General features: G+C 37.8%; 1 protein-coding gene across 2 annotated transcripts in view; it reads left to right on the forward strand.

Annotated features, from left to right (window-relative positions):
* Positions 1-16,724, forward strand: part of PIK3R3 (phosphoinositide-3-kinase regulatory subunit 3) — an 85,325-nt gene that overhangs the window by 56,105 nt on the left and 12,496 nt on the right. For both annotated transcript variants that reach the window (XM_012539060.3, XM_049702598.1), the window contains exons 5-8: positions 1,765-1,945; positions 2,337-2,462; positions 10,321-10,463; positions 13,011-13,187. In XM_012539060.3, coding sequence (XP_012394514.1) covers positions 1,765-1,945; positions 2,337-2,462; positions 10,321-10,463; positions 13,011-13,187 — 627 coding nt within the window. The remainder of the gene's footprint in view (positions 1-1,764; positions 1,946-2,336; positions 2,463-10,320; positions 10,464-13,010; positions 13,188-16,724) is intronic.

The following is a 16,724-nucleotide window of genomic DNA, read 5'->3' on the forward strand; positions in this document are numbered from 1 at the left end:
CATTACGATGACCCATAGGCTATTAAATGATCTAAGCTCGTTTTATATCTTTTATTTTGTCTCCCACTACTCTCCTTTTTGCTCATTCAGCCCCAGCATCACTGGCCTCATTGCTGTGCCTGGAATATGCCAAGCTTTCTTCTACCTCAGGGGCTTTGCACTTGCCGTTCCCTCTGTCTGGAAAACTTCTCCCCCAGATATCTGCTGTGCTAGCTCCCTCAATTCATTTAGGACTCTGCTAAATGTCACCTGAACAGAGTGGTTTTCCTTGTTTAACATGTATAAAATAGCAATCTCTGCACCCCCAGAATGATCTCTTCCCTTTACTCTGCTTTATTTTTTTTCCAAAGGACTTAATACCAGTTGATATATCTAGTTGTATATTTTATATGTTCTATCTTAATGAAAACTTCTTTATCCTCTTTATAAATATGGAGATACATTCCTCATGCTGCTAAATTGGAAGTTCTGTGAGAGCATGTACTATATCTGGCCTGCTTATCATTATGTCCACTGTGCCTCATACAGTTCCTGGCACATAGTAGATGTTCAGTAAGTTTTTTTTGAATGAATGAGTGCTTTTTAGCTTTTCTCTAGCAGAAAGACCAGCTTGCATTTATTGTGGGTATATACACCTATAGAAACTGCATATGATTAGGTGGTCCTTCTAATGTACATTTTACAGGAATAGTTCTTCATCCATCTAAACAGTGACCTTCTGAGCATTAAATTTAAATCAATCCACAGATTCAAACCAATTGTGTTTGACCTTTCACAAATCCCAGTGGTTCATTTATCATGTGTAATGGCATGGCATAAAGAGATACAGAAGCATATTTTTTCCCCATTAAGTCTGCATTCTGCTATAAGAACAGTTGAGTGGGAATGGTGCAGTATTTTGCTATGATATAATGAATACATCTGCTCTGGTTTTAGATTATACCTTATGGGACTTGTAAAACATTGCCATTTTAAGCTTTGGTTATAAATTATCTTTTAAGGGACCATTGGATATGACTCAGTAAGCAAAAGTGGTCTAAACTATTCAAGCATCAGATTACATCCATCTAATATAAATGACTCTTCAAAAGCTGTACTTTGTAAAACAGTTGAATGACAGTTGAATCATTTACATATTGTGATAGCCTAAATAAATAGTCATTTCCAAGAATTACAAGCAAATATAAAAGAAAAAATAATGTAAGGTGCTAGATTAATTACTCAGCTATAAATCATTCAAGGAGCTTAATTATGTTTGTGCATTAACAATAAAACCTTGAGTGCTGTGTTGGTGTATGTGTGACAAATGGTTATCATCCCCCTTCATGTAGAGATTGCTTCTGCTTCCCTCCACAGACACACAACCACGTACCTTTAGATCCCAAAGAGATTGTCCCTGTTCTTCCTGATATAGAATTTAAATTTAAAAATTCATTCAGAAAATAAACAAAAGATACAATTTACTTGTGTTTTGATTTTTTTTAGTGATTATTTTTGCTAAATTTGTTGATACTGGAAGCTGTGTAAGTATGCTGACCTTTAGTAACCAAGATATTTTATAGACAAAAGAAATAGTTGTTAAAAAAATATGATATTATGTATACTTCTACACACATAACATGTGCCTTTTTACCCATTCCAGTTTCATTAACATAGTAAAAACTTGTTTATAATGTAATACCAAGCTTTCATATCTCCATGTGAAAGTAGTACTTCAATAGAATTTTTTGGGAAAAAAATCTACAGTTGTTGTCTTGTTCACAGGAAGGGAGGCAATAATAAGCTAATAAAGATCTATCATCGAGATGGTAAATATGGCTTTTCTGATCCTCTGACATTTAATTCTGTGGTGGAGCTCATTAGCCACTATCATCATGAATCTCTTGCTCAGTACAATCCCAAACTTGATGTGAAGCTGATGTACCCAGTGTCCAGATACCAACAGGTATGATTACACAATTTTTTTTTGGCTGTGCTGTGCAGCATGCAAGATCTTAGTTCCCCCACCAGGGATCGAACCCGTGCCCCCTTCAGTGGAAGTGTGAAGTCTTAACCACTGGACCGCCAGGGAAGTCCCATGATTACACAAGCTCTTGATAGCTAATTGGCAAGTCATTATTTAACAACATCATTTGATTCTAACTTACCAGGCTTATCAGTTAGAAAAAAGAAGAAATTTAGATGTTTAAAATTTCCTACTTAAGATTTAAGATATTTTTAGAACTTATTTTGTGGCTACTACTCCTTAATAGCTTGTTGTATGTGTTTATTAACTTTATATAAAAATACTTCTGTTTATGTTTCCTATTCTTTATTTCTTTTGTTTACCTGTATAGGATCAGTTGGTAAAAGAAGATAACATTGATGCAGTAGGTAAAAAACTGCAAGAGTATCACTCTCAGTATCAGGAAAAGAGTAAAGAGTATGACAGGCTATATGAAGAATATACCAGAACATCCCAGGTTAGTATATTTTTGTTGTTTAGGCCAATAAGTATGCAATAAGTATTATAGTTATATCGGATTTTCTATAATTTTATAATTTTCTATAATTCACCTGACAATCTTTAGCTGTCTTAATATCTTTTTTTAATTTAAAAAGTTTTTAAATTTATTTTTTATTGATGTATAGTTGATTTACATATATAAATTCTTATATATATTTATATATAAAAATTATTTTTCAGATTCTTTTCCATTATAGGTTATTACAAGAAATTGAATATAGTTCCCTGTGCTATACAGTAGGACCTTGTTGTTTAAGCTATCTTAATATCTTTTTGTTTTTAATTGAAGTATCCTTGATTTACAATGTTGTGTTAGTTTCTGGTGTATAGCAAAGTGATTCAGTTATACATATGTATACGTATTCTTTTTCATATTAATATCTTTTAATATCAAATAAACTGGTTTGAATAATACCAACTTATTATTCAATAAGTTTTCAATAGGGTATAAACATTGTGCTCCTATACATCTTTATTCCTCCCCCTTTATATTGTTACTACCACTGATTACATTTTTATACATTGCCAATTAGCATAGATTTATAATTATTGTTTTATGCATTTGTCCTTTAAATCATATAGGCTTTTATATTTACTTATCCAGTTACCTTTACCAGTATTCTTTATTTCTTCATGTAGCTTTTTTTTTTTTTTTAATATTTATTTGGCTGCACCAGGTCTTAGTTGCGGTACGCGGTATCTTCGTTGCCTCATGTGGGATCTTAGTTGCAGCACATGGGATCTAGTTTCCTGACTAGGGATCAAACCCGGGCTCCCTGCACTGGGAACTCGGAGTCTTAGCCACTGGACCATCAGGGAAGTCCCTCTTCATGTAGCTTTGAGTTACTGTCTAGTGTCCTTTCATTTCACCCTGAAGGGGTCTCTTGAGCATTTCTTGTAGGGCAAGTCTAGTGGTAACAAACTCCTTCAACTTTTGTTTATCTGGGCATATCTTAATTTCTCCTCCTTCATTCTTGAAGGACAGTACTGCTGGTTATAGAATTTTTGGTTGATGGTTTTTTTTTTTCTCTCAGGGCTTTAAATATGCCTACCCACTGCCTTCTGGCCTCCATGTTTCAGATGAGAAATCAGCTATTAATTTTATTGGGGGTCATTTGTATATGACAGGTTGCTTCTCTCTTGCTGCTTTCAAAATTCTCTCTTTGTGTTTTGACAATTTGACTATAATGTGAAATACTTGTTTTTTTAATATCTTTGTCTATAGTTTATAATTGTTAACTGTGAAGGGTATTCCAGTCTTACTGTGCTTCATGGTACCTTGTTTTGACCCTAGAATTAATGTTCTTGATTTCTCAGCCCCAAAGCCCTTGATCTTGTTTCTAAGCTAGTGTCTGTGGTGGGCAGTGTAAAGGTAGAGACTGCACCAGGAACCTCAGGACTGGAGGAGTTTATTAGGGAATATTGGCCTGTGAGGATTATAGGTTAGATATGAGATATAGTGCTGATTGGGGAAAGGTGTGGGATTACAGTGGCCAGAATTGCCGTAATGGTCCATTTTTCTATGTGAGATGTTTGATTTCATTTTATTTTCAGGTTTTCTTTTATTAGTTAATTAGTTATTCAGAATGATTTTAATAACTTTTTTTCCCTTTTCTGATACTTGTGTCTGTGGTGTGCCTGTGTGTATATGCTTTTTTTTACACTGCAAATTTCAGCTTTTCTGTATTCCTTTACCTCTTCTAGGTGCATTATCTGTGATGAGGCTAGTGTTTGAGTTAGAATGGGGAAAAAGTTACTGAGGAATCAACATATGTGGTCAACATTAGGGGATGGTGAAATTATCATACATATAATAGAAGGTTATACAGCTATTAGAATAGTTTTCAGAAATTATTTTAAAACTTCTTGATTTTTAAAAAGTGAAAAAGTTATGTAAATATATATGTTAAATTCAATATAAATGTTGCTGAATTCTATGAATTATATCACACAACGTAAAAGTCCCTATTCCCCAGAGGCAACTGCTGTTATTAAGTGCTTCTTAGGAATTCCTGATGACCTGAGAAATGCTAATGATGTAGTTTCAGGTAAAGGAGACAGCATTTAGAATTGTGTGTACATGATTTCAGCTGTGGGTGTACCTACTCACCTGAAGGGAGAAGACTTTATAAAAATATTCTGGGATGTTTTGGGGATAGAATTAGAGAGATTTGGGGAAAATACAGTTAAAATAGAAAGAAGGAAATAATAAAAAAATAATATGCATGTATTATTCTATAACAAAAATGGCATTTCTTCTTTTTAAAACAAAATGAACACTACCAAACGTAAAATAGATAGCTAGTGGGAAGCAGCTGCATAGCACAGGGAGATCAGCTCGGTGCTTTGTGACCACCTAGAGGGGTGAGATAGGGAGGGTAGGAGGGAGGGAGATGCAAGAGGGAAGAGATATGGGGACATATGTATATGTATAACTGATTCACTTTGTTATAAAGCAGAAACTAACACACCATTGTAAAGCAATTATACTCCAATAAAGATGTTAAAAAAAACAAAAAAAATGAAATTATTCTATAACCATCAAAAAAAATAAGGCAGTCTACATTTACTGATTTTGAGTGGTTTCTAAGACATATTAAGTAAAAAAAAAAAAAGTGAGGTACAGAAAAATATATGTGGTAGAGAGAAGCCCGTGCGCTGCAACGGAAGATCCCACATGCTGCAATGAAGATTCCGCTGGCAGCTAAGACCTGATGCAGCCAAATAAATAAATAATTTTTAAAAAGAAAAATATATGTGGTATACTGTCATTTATGGTTAAAAAAAGAATTTGGAAGGTGTTATATATTTATATGTACTCAGAATATCTCTGGTCAAAAACTGACATACTCTCTGGGGAAGGTAATTAAGGCAGTGAGGGTGCAGGAGTAGGGAACTTAATCTTTACTATTCTTTTGTATTGTTTGATTTATTTTTTTTCTCTGTGCATGTATTACCTTTTTAAAAAATATAAAATGAACTGAATTGGAATTTAGGAGATTTATTTTCTAATCCTGGTTATGTTAAAAACTAGTGATGTCCCATGAGAGACATCACTTGTCCATGCTTCAAGTTCCCATCTATAAGATGCAGATACTGGCAACTACAGCTATATTTGAGTGTGAATGTGTGTTTGTGAGAGAGAGAGAGAGAGAGAATCAGGTATAAAAGGTTAGCACAACCATCCAAGAACATTTATTGAATACCTAGTCTAGGTATGAAACTATATTTGACTCTAGAAATACAGAGGGAGAGATGAGGCCCTATTTTGTAAAAGTGCAAAGTGCTCTGACAATATTTGTTAAATATAATGTGCATTAGTCAAAATAGCATACTTTAATCCCTTTCCTCTGCATCAAATAAAACTATGATGGGTTACTATAATTGTGTGTGTATATTTATTTAAAGGGCAATGTATAACACTATGTTTAATCTCACAAAAACATTGAGTAAAAGATTCAAAAGAATATATATATAATATGAGTGTATTCTATAAGGTACAAAACCAAGCAAATGTTAACTTTTTAATTTTGGCTGTGAGCATAAAGTGGTAAAACCATAAAGAATAACAAGGAAATGATCATCATAAAGGGCAGGATAATGTTATCACCAAGGCAGGGAAGGTAGAGTGGGAAAAGGCAGGGAGTTGTGATCCAGAAAGCATACACAGGGAATTTCTGGGGTGCTGGTAGTGGATATTCATTTTATAATAACTTGTTAAGCTGTGTATTTTTTATGTACTTTACTGTTATATCTCGTGCTAAAAAATGATAAACATTAAAAGCCCATGGCTGTATGCAAAAACAATGTGACTATTTCTATAGATCAGAGGTGGAAGAGAAACCCATAATAAATAATCATAAATGGAACTTTTGGATCTGGAAATAAGCAGAGACAGCTGAGAGCTTGACCTCCCTGGTAGTTCCTTCTCAGTCTTCTTTGCTGATTTCTCCTCTTTGACCATTGTTCTGTTCTCCTTTCTGGATAGTCATTCACTCTCTGGTGTGATCTCAAAGAGTCTCATGGCCTTTACATACACCTATATGTCAGTAACTCCCAAAATTCTATCTCTGGTTCTTCTGACTTCTTTTAACTCTAGACTCATATATTCAACTGCCTATTCAACAGCCCCACTTGGATGTTTAAGTAGATATCTCAAGCTTAACATATCCAAAATTGAACTCTGATATTCCACGTCAAGGCTGTTCTACCCTTTGCTTTCCCCATCTCAGTTGAGAATTATAATATTCTTCTTACTCAGGTCAAACGCCCTGAAGTCTCTTTCTTTTACATGTTGCGTCCAGTCCATCAGGCATTCCTGTTGACTTTACCTTTAGAATATACCCAGAATCCTACTCCTTCTCACCACATCCATTGCTAATACCTTGATCTAAGCCACTGTCAGTCATTTATCACAGAAACCTCCGAACTGGTCTTCTTGCCCTTATCTATACTCCCCTTGCCCTGGTCAGTTCTCAACATAGCAGCTAGGTGATACTTGTAAAACATAGGTAAGATCATAGCACTCCTTTGTTTGAGACCCACCTCTGGTTCCACGTTTTACATAGAGTGAAAGCCAGAGTTCTCTCTACAATGCCAGTATGATCTGTGTCCCTCTTTCTCTCTGACCTCATTTCTTATAACTCTCTTCCCCACTATACTCCAGCCACACTAGCCTCCTTGTGGCTCCGCGAATATACTAGACCTGCTGCCTATCTTTGAGTCTTTGCACCAGCCATTTCCTTGCCTGAAACACTTTCCCCCGAGATAGGCACCTGGCCAACCACCTCACCACCTTCAAGGCTTTGCTCAAATGTTGTCATCTCAGCGAGGCTCACTTGACAACTTTATTTGAAATTCCAGCTCACATTTCACTTCTCCTTTCCCACTCTACTTTTCTTTTTCCGTAATACTTCTTACCTTCTAAAAAACTACGTAATTTATTTACTTGTTCTATTATTTATTGTCTGTATAACCCCCTAAACTATAAGTTCCAGGAGGGCAGAAATCTTTAAGTTTGTTTACTTACATATCCCAAATGCTTCAAATAATGCCTGGCGTATAGTTAGTGTTCAATTATTTGTTGAATGAATTTATGCAAGATAATGAACCAAAGCACTCCACCCTTGTCAAGGGTGTGAAGTCAGACTCATGGTATGGACTGGAATCTTGGGGAGGGCTAACCCTCCTGTGAATGGAGGCAAGAAAAAATGGCCTCTATTGCATATGGCTTTGGTTTGTGTAGAGCTGCATTTCTGCTTTCTTGTCATGACTGGAGAAAGCAGAGAAAGCTCCACGTGCTGCACACATGCCCAGTAATATGGGGGCTTTAACAGCAGAATATGAGTTCTGGGCAGCTAAGAGACTGGGTTCTGGAATTGGAATCCCTGGTTGGGGAGCTGGGAATGGGGGTGGATGGAAGCAACCAAAAAAGCCACGAGGTCAAAGCTAGAAGAGGGCTAATTCCTCCGTGTGAGAATTGACAGCAACACCTGAGATGGGGCTGAGCGGAGAAGAGCCTTGGAGGCTTAATGCTTTGGGAGGTAGAGGAAGAGAGGGCGGGATCCAAAGGGATCCAGTGATTAGCAGTTTAGGAGATGTGCTGTGACAATGAGTGTTAAAGGGAGATTAAAGAATTGACCCTGTTTGTGTCATAGTGTTTCTAAGTGTTATAGACCTTCCCTGTTTTTTTCTGTGAAATCTTAGATACAATCTAGATTGCTTTAATGTAATCGAATTCTTCCCAGTGAATGGGAAGAGATGGTGTATCCTGAATCAGAGTTGGCACAGGGTGAGAATAGGCTGTATGTGGGGATATTTGGCATCCGGATTACATATAATTAGGAGGCAAAGTGATAGGATTTAGCGATGGTTTGGGATTAGAGACAGGAATTCAGCAATGAGATCATTGGTGACCTTGGAAAGAGCAGTCTCTGTGGAATGGTGAGTACAGAAGCCAGAATAGGGCGAGTTGCAGTATGAATGAGAGATGAGGAAAGAGAGAGAACCCATATAAACAACTTTTTTAAGAAGCTTAACTGTGACTGGAAGAGAAATTAAGGTTAAGGAACTTTTTTTTTTCAAAGTGGTGTTACTTGAACTTGTGTGTATGCCGATGAGAAGGAACCTTAAACTGGTGGAGTGAATGCTGTAAGAGGGGCTAGTTGATGTGATGAGATGAAGTGCCTGAGAAAGGAAAAGGAGGTGAGACCCAGAGCACATGTAGGTAAAAGAGAAGAGAAGGAGAGCAGGTATAAATAAAGGTAGGGTTACAGTTTCGGTGGTAGGTATAATGGCGTTGTTTGAGGGGGAGCTGCTGCTTTGGCAGCAGCACCAAATACTTTTTCCTTTGCTGCCCTACCTACCAACACACACAACAGTGTCAGTAAAGTCAAGTTTTTGGTGTTTCCTTTGAAGATACAGGGCCAGAACTTTTAATAGGTAATTTCTAACCTTGCAAGGGAGCCACGACTATAATTTGAGAGTTGTAGAATTTGAGAGTTGTAGAATTTATAGCTAGATATTTAGATACGGGCATTACAATAAGTTTACAATACTATTCGAGATAATGTATGATATAACCTCAGCTGTATGAAACATCACAAGGTTCTAGTGTCCCATATCTGCTAATCCCCTTATGTTCCAGCCCTACCGAGCAATTGCTGATCCCTAACATCCACTATTATTTCATGTATATGTCATGCCATGCCTTCTATGTGCAATGCTGAATTTTCTTCTCAGTTAAGACCTAGCTCAGATGTTGCCTCGTCCATGAAGTCTCTGTAAAGCAGTAAGTAACTTTATTGCCCCACTTTATTGCCTCTATCGTGACATGAAACAAAACCTTATAAAAGTTCAGGAATCTATTTTGCCTGTATATTCTGAATCCTGGAGGGCAGGCCCCATGTTTTATGAATCTCTTTAACACCAGGTGGTACTTTCTAAACAGTGGATTCTCAATAATCATTTGTTGAAATTAATCATTGCTAAATAGTTGAATTATCCCATAAGCACCAAAACTTTTAAAATTGTAAACATTCAGGATTGCAATCTTTCTAGATCTTTACACATATTTCTTGATTTTCTAAAGTAAATTGAACAAAATTTAACCCTCTTTGAAGATTTTAGGAGAATCATGATTCAGAAGCTAAAGTGTACAAATATATTCAGAGCTCATTGGAATGCGGAGGACCACTTACCCTATGTGGTGAACAATGTGAACGGCTTAGCCTCCTGGGCTTCTGTTAGCCTCCTGGGCTTCTGTTTTGTGGAGTTTTTAGTTTTTCATATTATTCTGCATCTCGTTTTAGCAGCTATTCTTCCCCTTTGCATTTTCTGCTTCTAATTAGATTAATCTACTAATGAATCTGTTTAGAAAACGCCATGCTTTAGAAATGAAAGTAAGTATAAGTAGACTCTATAGGGCTCTTCTGGAAATAAGGCTTTGCATGTTGGTGCATGAACTCCTCTGCTCTGTCTCTTCACTCGTTCAGCACCTTTTGGGGGTCAGCACTACATTAGTTACAAAGGCAGAACTTTATCCTTGTCTTCAAGATGTTCAGGGTTAATCTCTCTTAGCAACTCAGAGGGCTTTCTGTGTTTCTCAGCTATATTTCAGGTAATAGTTATTTTTCTTTTATTTTAGGGTTTGAATGATGTATTTTATATACAAGTAATACGGGTAGAAGGGTTTGTTTTGGTCCCCTTAATTTGATATTATATGGAATCGTAACAAGAATTGTAAGATTTGTTTTAAGCCTAAGGTTACAAAAAATACAAAGATAATGAAGTGTGTGTGTTTTCTTTTTTTACAGGAAATACAGATGAAGAGGACTGCAATTGAAGCTTTTAATGAAACAATTAAAATATTTGAAGAGCAGTGTCATACACAAGAACAACATAGCAAAGAATATATTGAGCGATTTCGGAAAGAGGGGAATGAAAAGGAAATTGAACGGTAAATCTACCTAATACCTCCAAGTGCATCAGTGACCCGAGACATCTTTTCTTCTCCAATAATCTCTGACATGTCTGCTTTTACGCCCTCAAACTTGACAGTCCTGCCATATGGAATTACTTGCTGTTCCCACTAATGGCACCAAGCTGAACCTTGTCTCTTCTGTGTTCTTTCTCCGTCCTCCAAAATTGTTGACCCCGGCTCATCCTTTAGGACTCGGTTTAGATACAACTTACTGGAAAATTTTCCCTGACTCCCTAGACTGGTTTAGGGGCTTTTTATCCCCACCCCTACAGCATCTATCCTGATCCCTAGTGTAACATTTACTGAAAGTCACACTCACTGAATTTTGAGCTTGTTGAGAGTAAGGGTGGTGGCTTATTTTCCCTGATAGCTCCAGCAGGTTTTATGGTGCCTGAGAGTACATAGTGGTGCCCATGGAATATTTGTTGAACTGAAAACCAACGGCAGCAGTCTGACAATTAGTTGAAGGCAGAGCAAGACCATTGGCAGGAAGACCAGCCTGCATGTTGCAGGTGACTGATTGCGTCTTTGTGGTCATCAGGTTAAAAGACGGTGAAGGCCTGAACCAGAGCAATGGCACGAAAGGAGGGGTAGTTAATAGAAATGCTGAGGACTTGGTGCCTGACCAGATCTGGCAGGTGTGGGAGAAGCCAAAGACAATTCCTAGATTTCTGATATTAGTGACTAAGGGATGTGTAATTCACCAAAACGGGAAGTACATCAGGGGAGTTCAGGGTTGGAACCAATGAGTTTTGAAGTTCCTGTGAAAACCCAAATGGAGTTGTCTGAGAGGCAGGCAGCTGGTTATCTGGATTTGGAACTCACAGTACAGAAGGCATTTGGGAGGCCAAAGTGTTGTAGGTGATGGTAACTGCTAAGGATGAGATTACACAGAGAGTGAGAAGCATGAGTATTGGATCTGGCAACTAAAAGAGTATTGGGAACCTTTATCAAAGCAAATTTAGTGGAGTATTAGAAAATGAGCCAAATAACATGGGGCTGAGGAGTGAAAAAGTGGATCATAAAGAAAAATGAATCACATGCAAGGGAAAAGCAAAATTATTTCTCATATTAGCACCAAAGTGTTAGTGAACTTCTGTGGGCCTAAGAATAGTATTAAGTGCTGTGAGGCAGTATAGCTTAATGAATAAAACTGTGGGCTTAAATGCTATATTAACCATTTACTAGCTGTGTGACCTTGAGTGAGTTACTTAACTCTCTGAGCCTGTTTCTTCCTCCATAAAACTGTGGATAAAACCTTGTTGAAATGCTATGAGGACTAAGTGATACACACACACACATTTATGGTAGAGAAAGGTAGGGGTGTGTGTGTGTGTGTGTGTGTGTGTGTATCTTGACATATGGTATCAGTAAGTGACAGTTATTACTAATAATGAAGAAATAGAAAAGAACTTGTAGTTTAGTTGCAAAGGGAGTTAAAGTATCATGATGATGTTTTAATAGTAATATAAAACTACATATTATTGAGTGACAAATGAGTAATGTGGACAGTTGTTGCCTTAGGATTCAGAGCACAGCAAAACTTTGTGTGCTGGAAAAGCTTAGGGCTGTCATCTACTGAGTGCTTACCAAGATGTCCCAGGCACAGTTTAGTCCTTTTACATGTATTACCACAATTAATTCACATAGTACCCCAGCTTTACTTGTTCAGTCATGGCTGGATCCAGGGCCCAAACAAGATCATCAGGATTCCCCTCATGCTGTGTCTTTTGGCTCAGTTTTTCTCTGTGTTGGCTTCATCCTCAGGCAGGCTTTCCCTACGAGGTAGCAATATTAGCTGCTGGGAGTCCTAGAATCACATGTTCACAACTTAGTCCCAGTGGAAAGAGAGAATCTCTGTTTACAATATTTCTAGTAAGAGTCCTAGATTTGACTCTCATTGGGTCAGTTTGGGTATTATTCCCATTTCTGAACAAGTCATTGTGGCCTGAGGCAGGGATAGGATGGAATGGAACACTCTTTTTTTTTCTTTTTTAATTAATTAATTAATTAATTTTTGGCTGCATTGGGTCTTCGTTGCTGCGCATGGGCTTTCTCTAGTTTGGGTGAGCAGCGTCTACTCTTCATTGTGGTGTGTGGGCTTCTCATTGCCGTGGCTTCTCTTGTTGAGCACAGGCTCTAGGGCGTGCAGGCTTCAGTAGTTGTGGCATGCAGGATTCCATAGTTGTGGCACACAGGCTTAGTTGCTCCAGGGCATGTGGGATCTTCCTGGACCAGGGCTCAAACCCATGTCCTCTGCATTGGCAGGCGGATTCTTAATCACTGCGCCACCAGGAATGGAACACTCTTATTGGCCAGGCTGGGTGGTATGGATGTTCACCTGTGAATCTGAGATGGGGGCAGGGAACATGAGGGTGCTGTTCCCAGAAGAGTAGGAATGGATATGTGCCAGGCAAAAACAGCAGATGTCCACCACACTTCAGGTGTTAGGGCTGTGTTCATACTGTGGAAAGCTCCTGCTTGGTTCGTGTTTTAGCCTTAATATGTCAAATATTTTCACAGAATTATGATGAACTATGACAAATTAAAATCACGTCTGGGTGAGATTCATGATAGCAAAATGCGTCTAGAGCAGGATTTGAAGAAACAAGCTTTGGACAACCGGGAAATAGATAAAAAAATGAACAGTATCAAACCTGACCTGATCCAGCTGCGCAAGATCCGAGACCAGCACCTTGTGTGAGTATTCTGGGACTCTGTGGGAGGGGCCCACCGCCACCTGATTCCTACTGCGCTAGAGACCTTAGAGGTAGAAGAAGAGATTTGTCATTGAGAACTGGCCAGTGAGATTGTAAGAATTTAGGAAAGCAGTCCTGTTAGCAGTCGCGGTATCAGAGTCTACCTGAAGTCAAGCGTGTGGGGCCAGTCAGAAGGTAAGACTGTAATCCATACAAATGAGCAAAATGGTTGAGTTTTAAAGGTACAGATTCCTTAATGTGTGCCTAAAACACAAAACCCAGAATCTTCGGCTACATAGAAGAACCACAGAAACAGAAATTACCCCTCAGAGGCAAGGGCACTAATAGTGGGGGCCTACAAAGAAGTATACAGAATAGTCCGTTAAAGGGTTTTTATATTTAAGAAATAAGATTCTATATTTAAGTAATAGAAATATTACTGTTGACAGCAGGTATGAAAAATGGCACACCTGAGGAGTGACGGAAAACTGTGATTTAGCTAGATATAGGAATATTATCTAAATATAGATTGAAAGATATATTATCAGAACAAGATGTGTGGATTAAGAGTTTTAGGCCAGATGACTGCTTCATAGAAGGAGAAAATCCATGAGAAAGGAAAATATATTAGGTTTAGTTCTAGGTAATAATAGACTGTTATGTAATATGTTTATGGGTGACTTTCATGCATGTAACACACTCAGTTCAAACTCTTGGCAGGAGGAGACAGAGTAAAGACCTCTGAGGGTTTCTTTGTGTCAGAAAGAGGGAGGGGATAAAATACAAGCTTAGAGGTTGGAACATTGGCTGTTGAGTTTCAGTAGAGGAAAATTTAAGGTGATTGTTTTGGGAGCAAACAATTATAACTACACTATACTGAGTAATTTTTAGTAGCACTCCTCTCTAGAGATCTTTCATTTTGCTACTGTGGCCAAAAAAAGTCAACGAAGTACACATAGCATACAGAAGAGCTTTGGAAGCAAGGCAGGGAGGTGCCCTTGTGTAAAAGCAGGATGTGTCTGCTCTTGGAATGCTTATATGGTTTGGGTCATATAATGAAGCTGAAGAAAGGCCCAAGAAGGCTGTGCCATGGACCAAAGGAATGAATGGAAGCACTTCTTTGCCCTGGAAAGTGATGAGATATGAAGAAACCTACCATTCCTAGGTGCATGACTAAGGGTGGCAAACTAGACCTTGAAAGTTCCTTTAACAAGTTATGTAAGCTAAATATAAGAGAATTTAGCTCTATATTTAGAATTTATCATGAATGATAAGCCATGACCTGCTTGTATCCTGCTAGGATATTTAGGGAGACACACAAAACCATTGCCTCTTTTGGAAGTGTTGCTTCCACTGTCCCATAGTCCATGCTTTGATGTTTCTAACAAAGACAATACTAGGATTGGTAGGCTTGATCTGCTCTAATGCTGAAATTGTACAGTCAGTCCTGAAAGAGACTGGTTGTATTGCTGCGTGATACTGAACATGATCTCTTTGGTCCTGTGTTGAAGTTGGAATAGGTTGGAATTCTGCAGCACCCAACGAGAGACTGTCATTAGTTTATCAGGTCCCTTTTGCGTGTGGACATTTCCCTGACTTCCCACTGTATAGCCCATAAGGATTTTTTGAGATTTTCTGCTGAGATTCCAATGTACTGTTTCTAGAATATTCTTGAATGCCTAAATGCAGAATTTCATTTCTTAAATATAGAATAAAATATTTCTTAAATATAAAATCCTTTATTTATTTTTACTTTATTTTTAGTTTTTGGCCATGCCATGTGGCTTGCGGGATCTTAGTTCTCCAGTCAGGCCCCACGGCAGTGAGAGCACAAGTCCTAACCACAGGACCGCCAGGGAATTCCCTAAAAGCCTTTAAAATTCCTTTTCAAAAAAAGGAGTTCATTTGCAATTCTTTTTCATCAGGAGCTAGTTTTCATGATTACCATTTACTTTTCTTGGTATTCATAAACCTGAATGCAAAATAAAGAATAATTTGCCATAACACAACTTAGTCTTCCTGACTAATAAACTATGACTTATTGCCACCCTAAAGTAGGCTCTGTGTAGTGTGTGTCAGTCCATCCACAGCTACGCCCAAAGTAACATTATTATCAGTGATTGGATCATCATTAGCAGCTGATCATATTTTATTTGATCATATTTTAAAAAGCTGGGATAAGTACCTGATCAGATAGATGATAAAATATCAGGCTCCAGAAAGATCTCAGGAGACTGAAACTGTGATCCAAATTGAATATCATAGAACTTAATTTGAATAAATGTCATCTTACACATAGCTCCAGAAAGTCAACTTCCTGAAAGTAAAATTGGAGAGGCAAGATGGGGCAGCTGTGTGTATGAGGAATTCTGAAGGATATTATTACTGTGTCAGTAATTGTTCGGTAAAGGTACACATTGTGACTACAAAAGTTAGTTTAATCTTACATTAAAATGTATCCTAAATAAGCCATTAAAAGTCCCATTCTCTTATGCTGGGTAAACACTCCTTGAGTACAGGAAGCCATCTCTTTATCTGAGGATAATAGGTCCTGGAAAAAAAAGTCCACTTAAAGTTAATCCATTTCAAAAAAAACACCGCTAATCCATTTCAAAGGGTGTGCTGGAATTTTCCATTTGCCCTCTCAGTTTCTACTCTTCATCTTTCTCTACCCTGCTCTGTGCCTAAGAAAACGGATCTATTTGCCCTCTGGCTTCTAATTAGTTTTGGCCATTTGGAGGCACTGGCAGGAGATGAGAGGGCAGGAGGAGAGTGAAGTAAGAATATTTATTTTCTGGCTTCCTCTCTGTGTGATCACAGTGAGTTGGCTGTGTCCTCATTCTCTACCAAAGGTGGCACTCTCCATACGATACTCTCTGGGTTCAAGTCACTGCTGTCTCCAACTGATTCTTCAGTTCTAGGAGAGGTTATGTCTTCCCACTACTGCTAGCCCCAGGGAGTTTCTCTAAAACATCTCAAGACCTTTGTAAATAGTAAACTCTCCTCAACTACCAGTTTGACTGTGCCTTCTGCTTCTAGCCAAGGCCCTAACTGATACAAATTAGGCGAAATGTCATAGTATGAAATGTCATAGTACACAGTAAACAAAATGATAGTTTGATGAGGGATTTTATGTTGAAGATAAAATTGAACATAAAGAAAATAAGTTCATCCTATGTGAACTGAATTTATGTTGTAACTTCAACTTCATATCTTTTTTAGAATAAACAAAGAAAAAAACCTCACAGTTAGTGACAGAATGAGAATTGGATGTCAGGTCTTTGATGCTTTGTTCAGGTTTTCCCCCTAGAATGTACTGTTTTATATGTGGCATTACTCAATAACAGTAAGTTAAATATGAATTAACATGCTAAATTTACTTGAGCTTTTTAAAAATCATTTTTAGAAGCTAGTCAGTTCCTGGCATTGTTATTAGATGTTTAAGGAGTCAGAACTATATAGTAGTATTTGAAATGGACTTTTGGGAGATTAGAAAAGTTGCCTGTGTCAGAAGGCAGAGACCATCATAGATGGAGCA

Source organism: Orcinus orca, chromosome 1 (genome assembly GCF_937001465.1).
Source record: "Orcinus orca chromosome 1, mOrcOrc1.1, whole genome shotgun sequence".
Lineage (NCBI taxonomy): Eukaryota > Metazoa > Chordata > Mammalia > Artiodactyla > Delphinidae > Orcinus > Orcinus orca.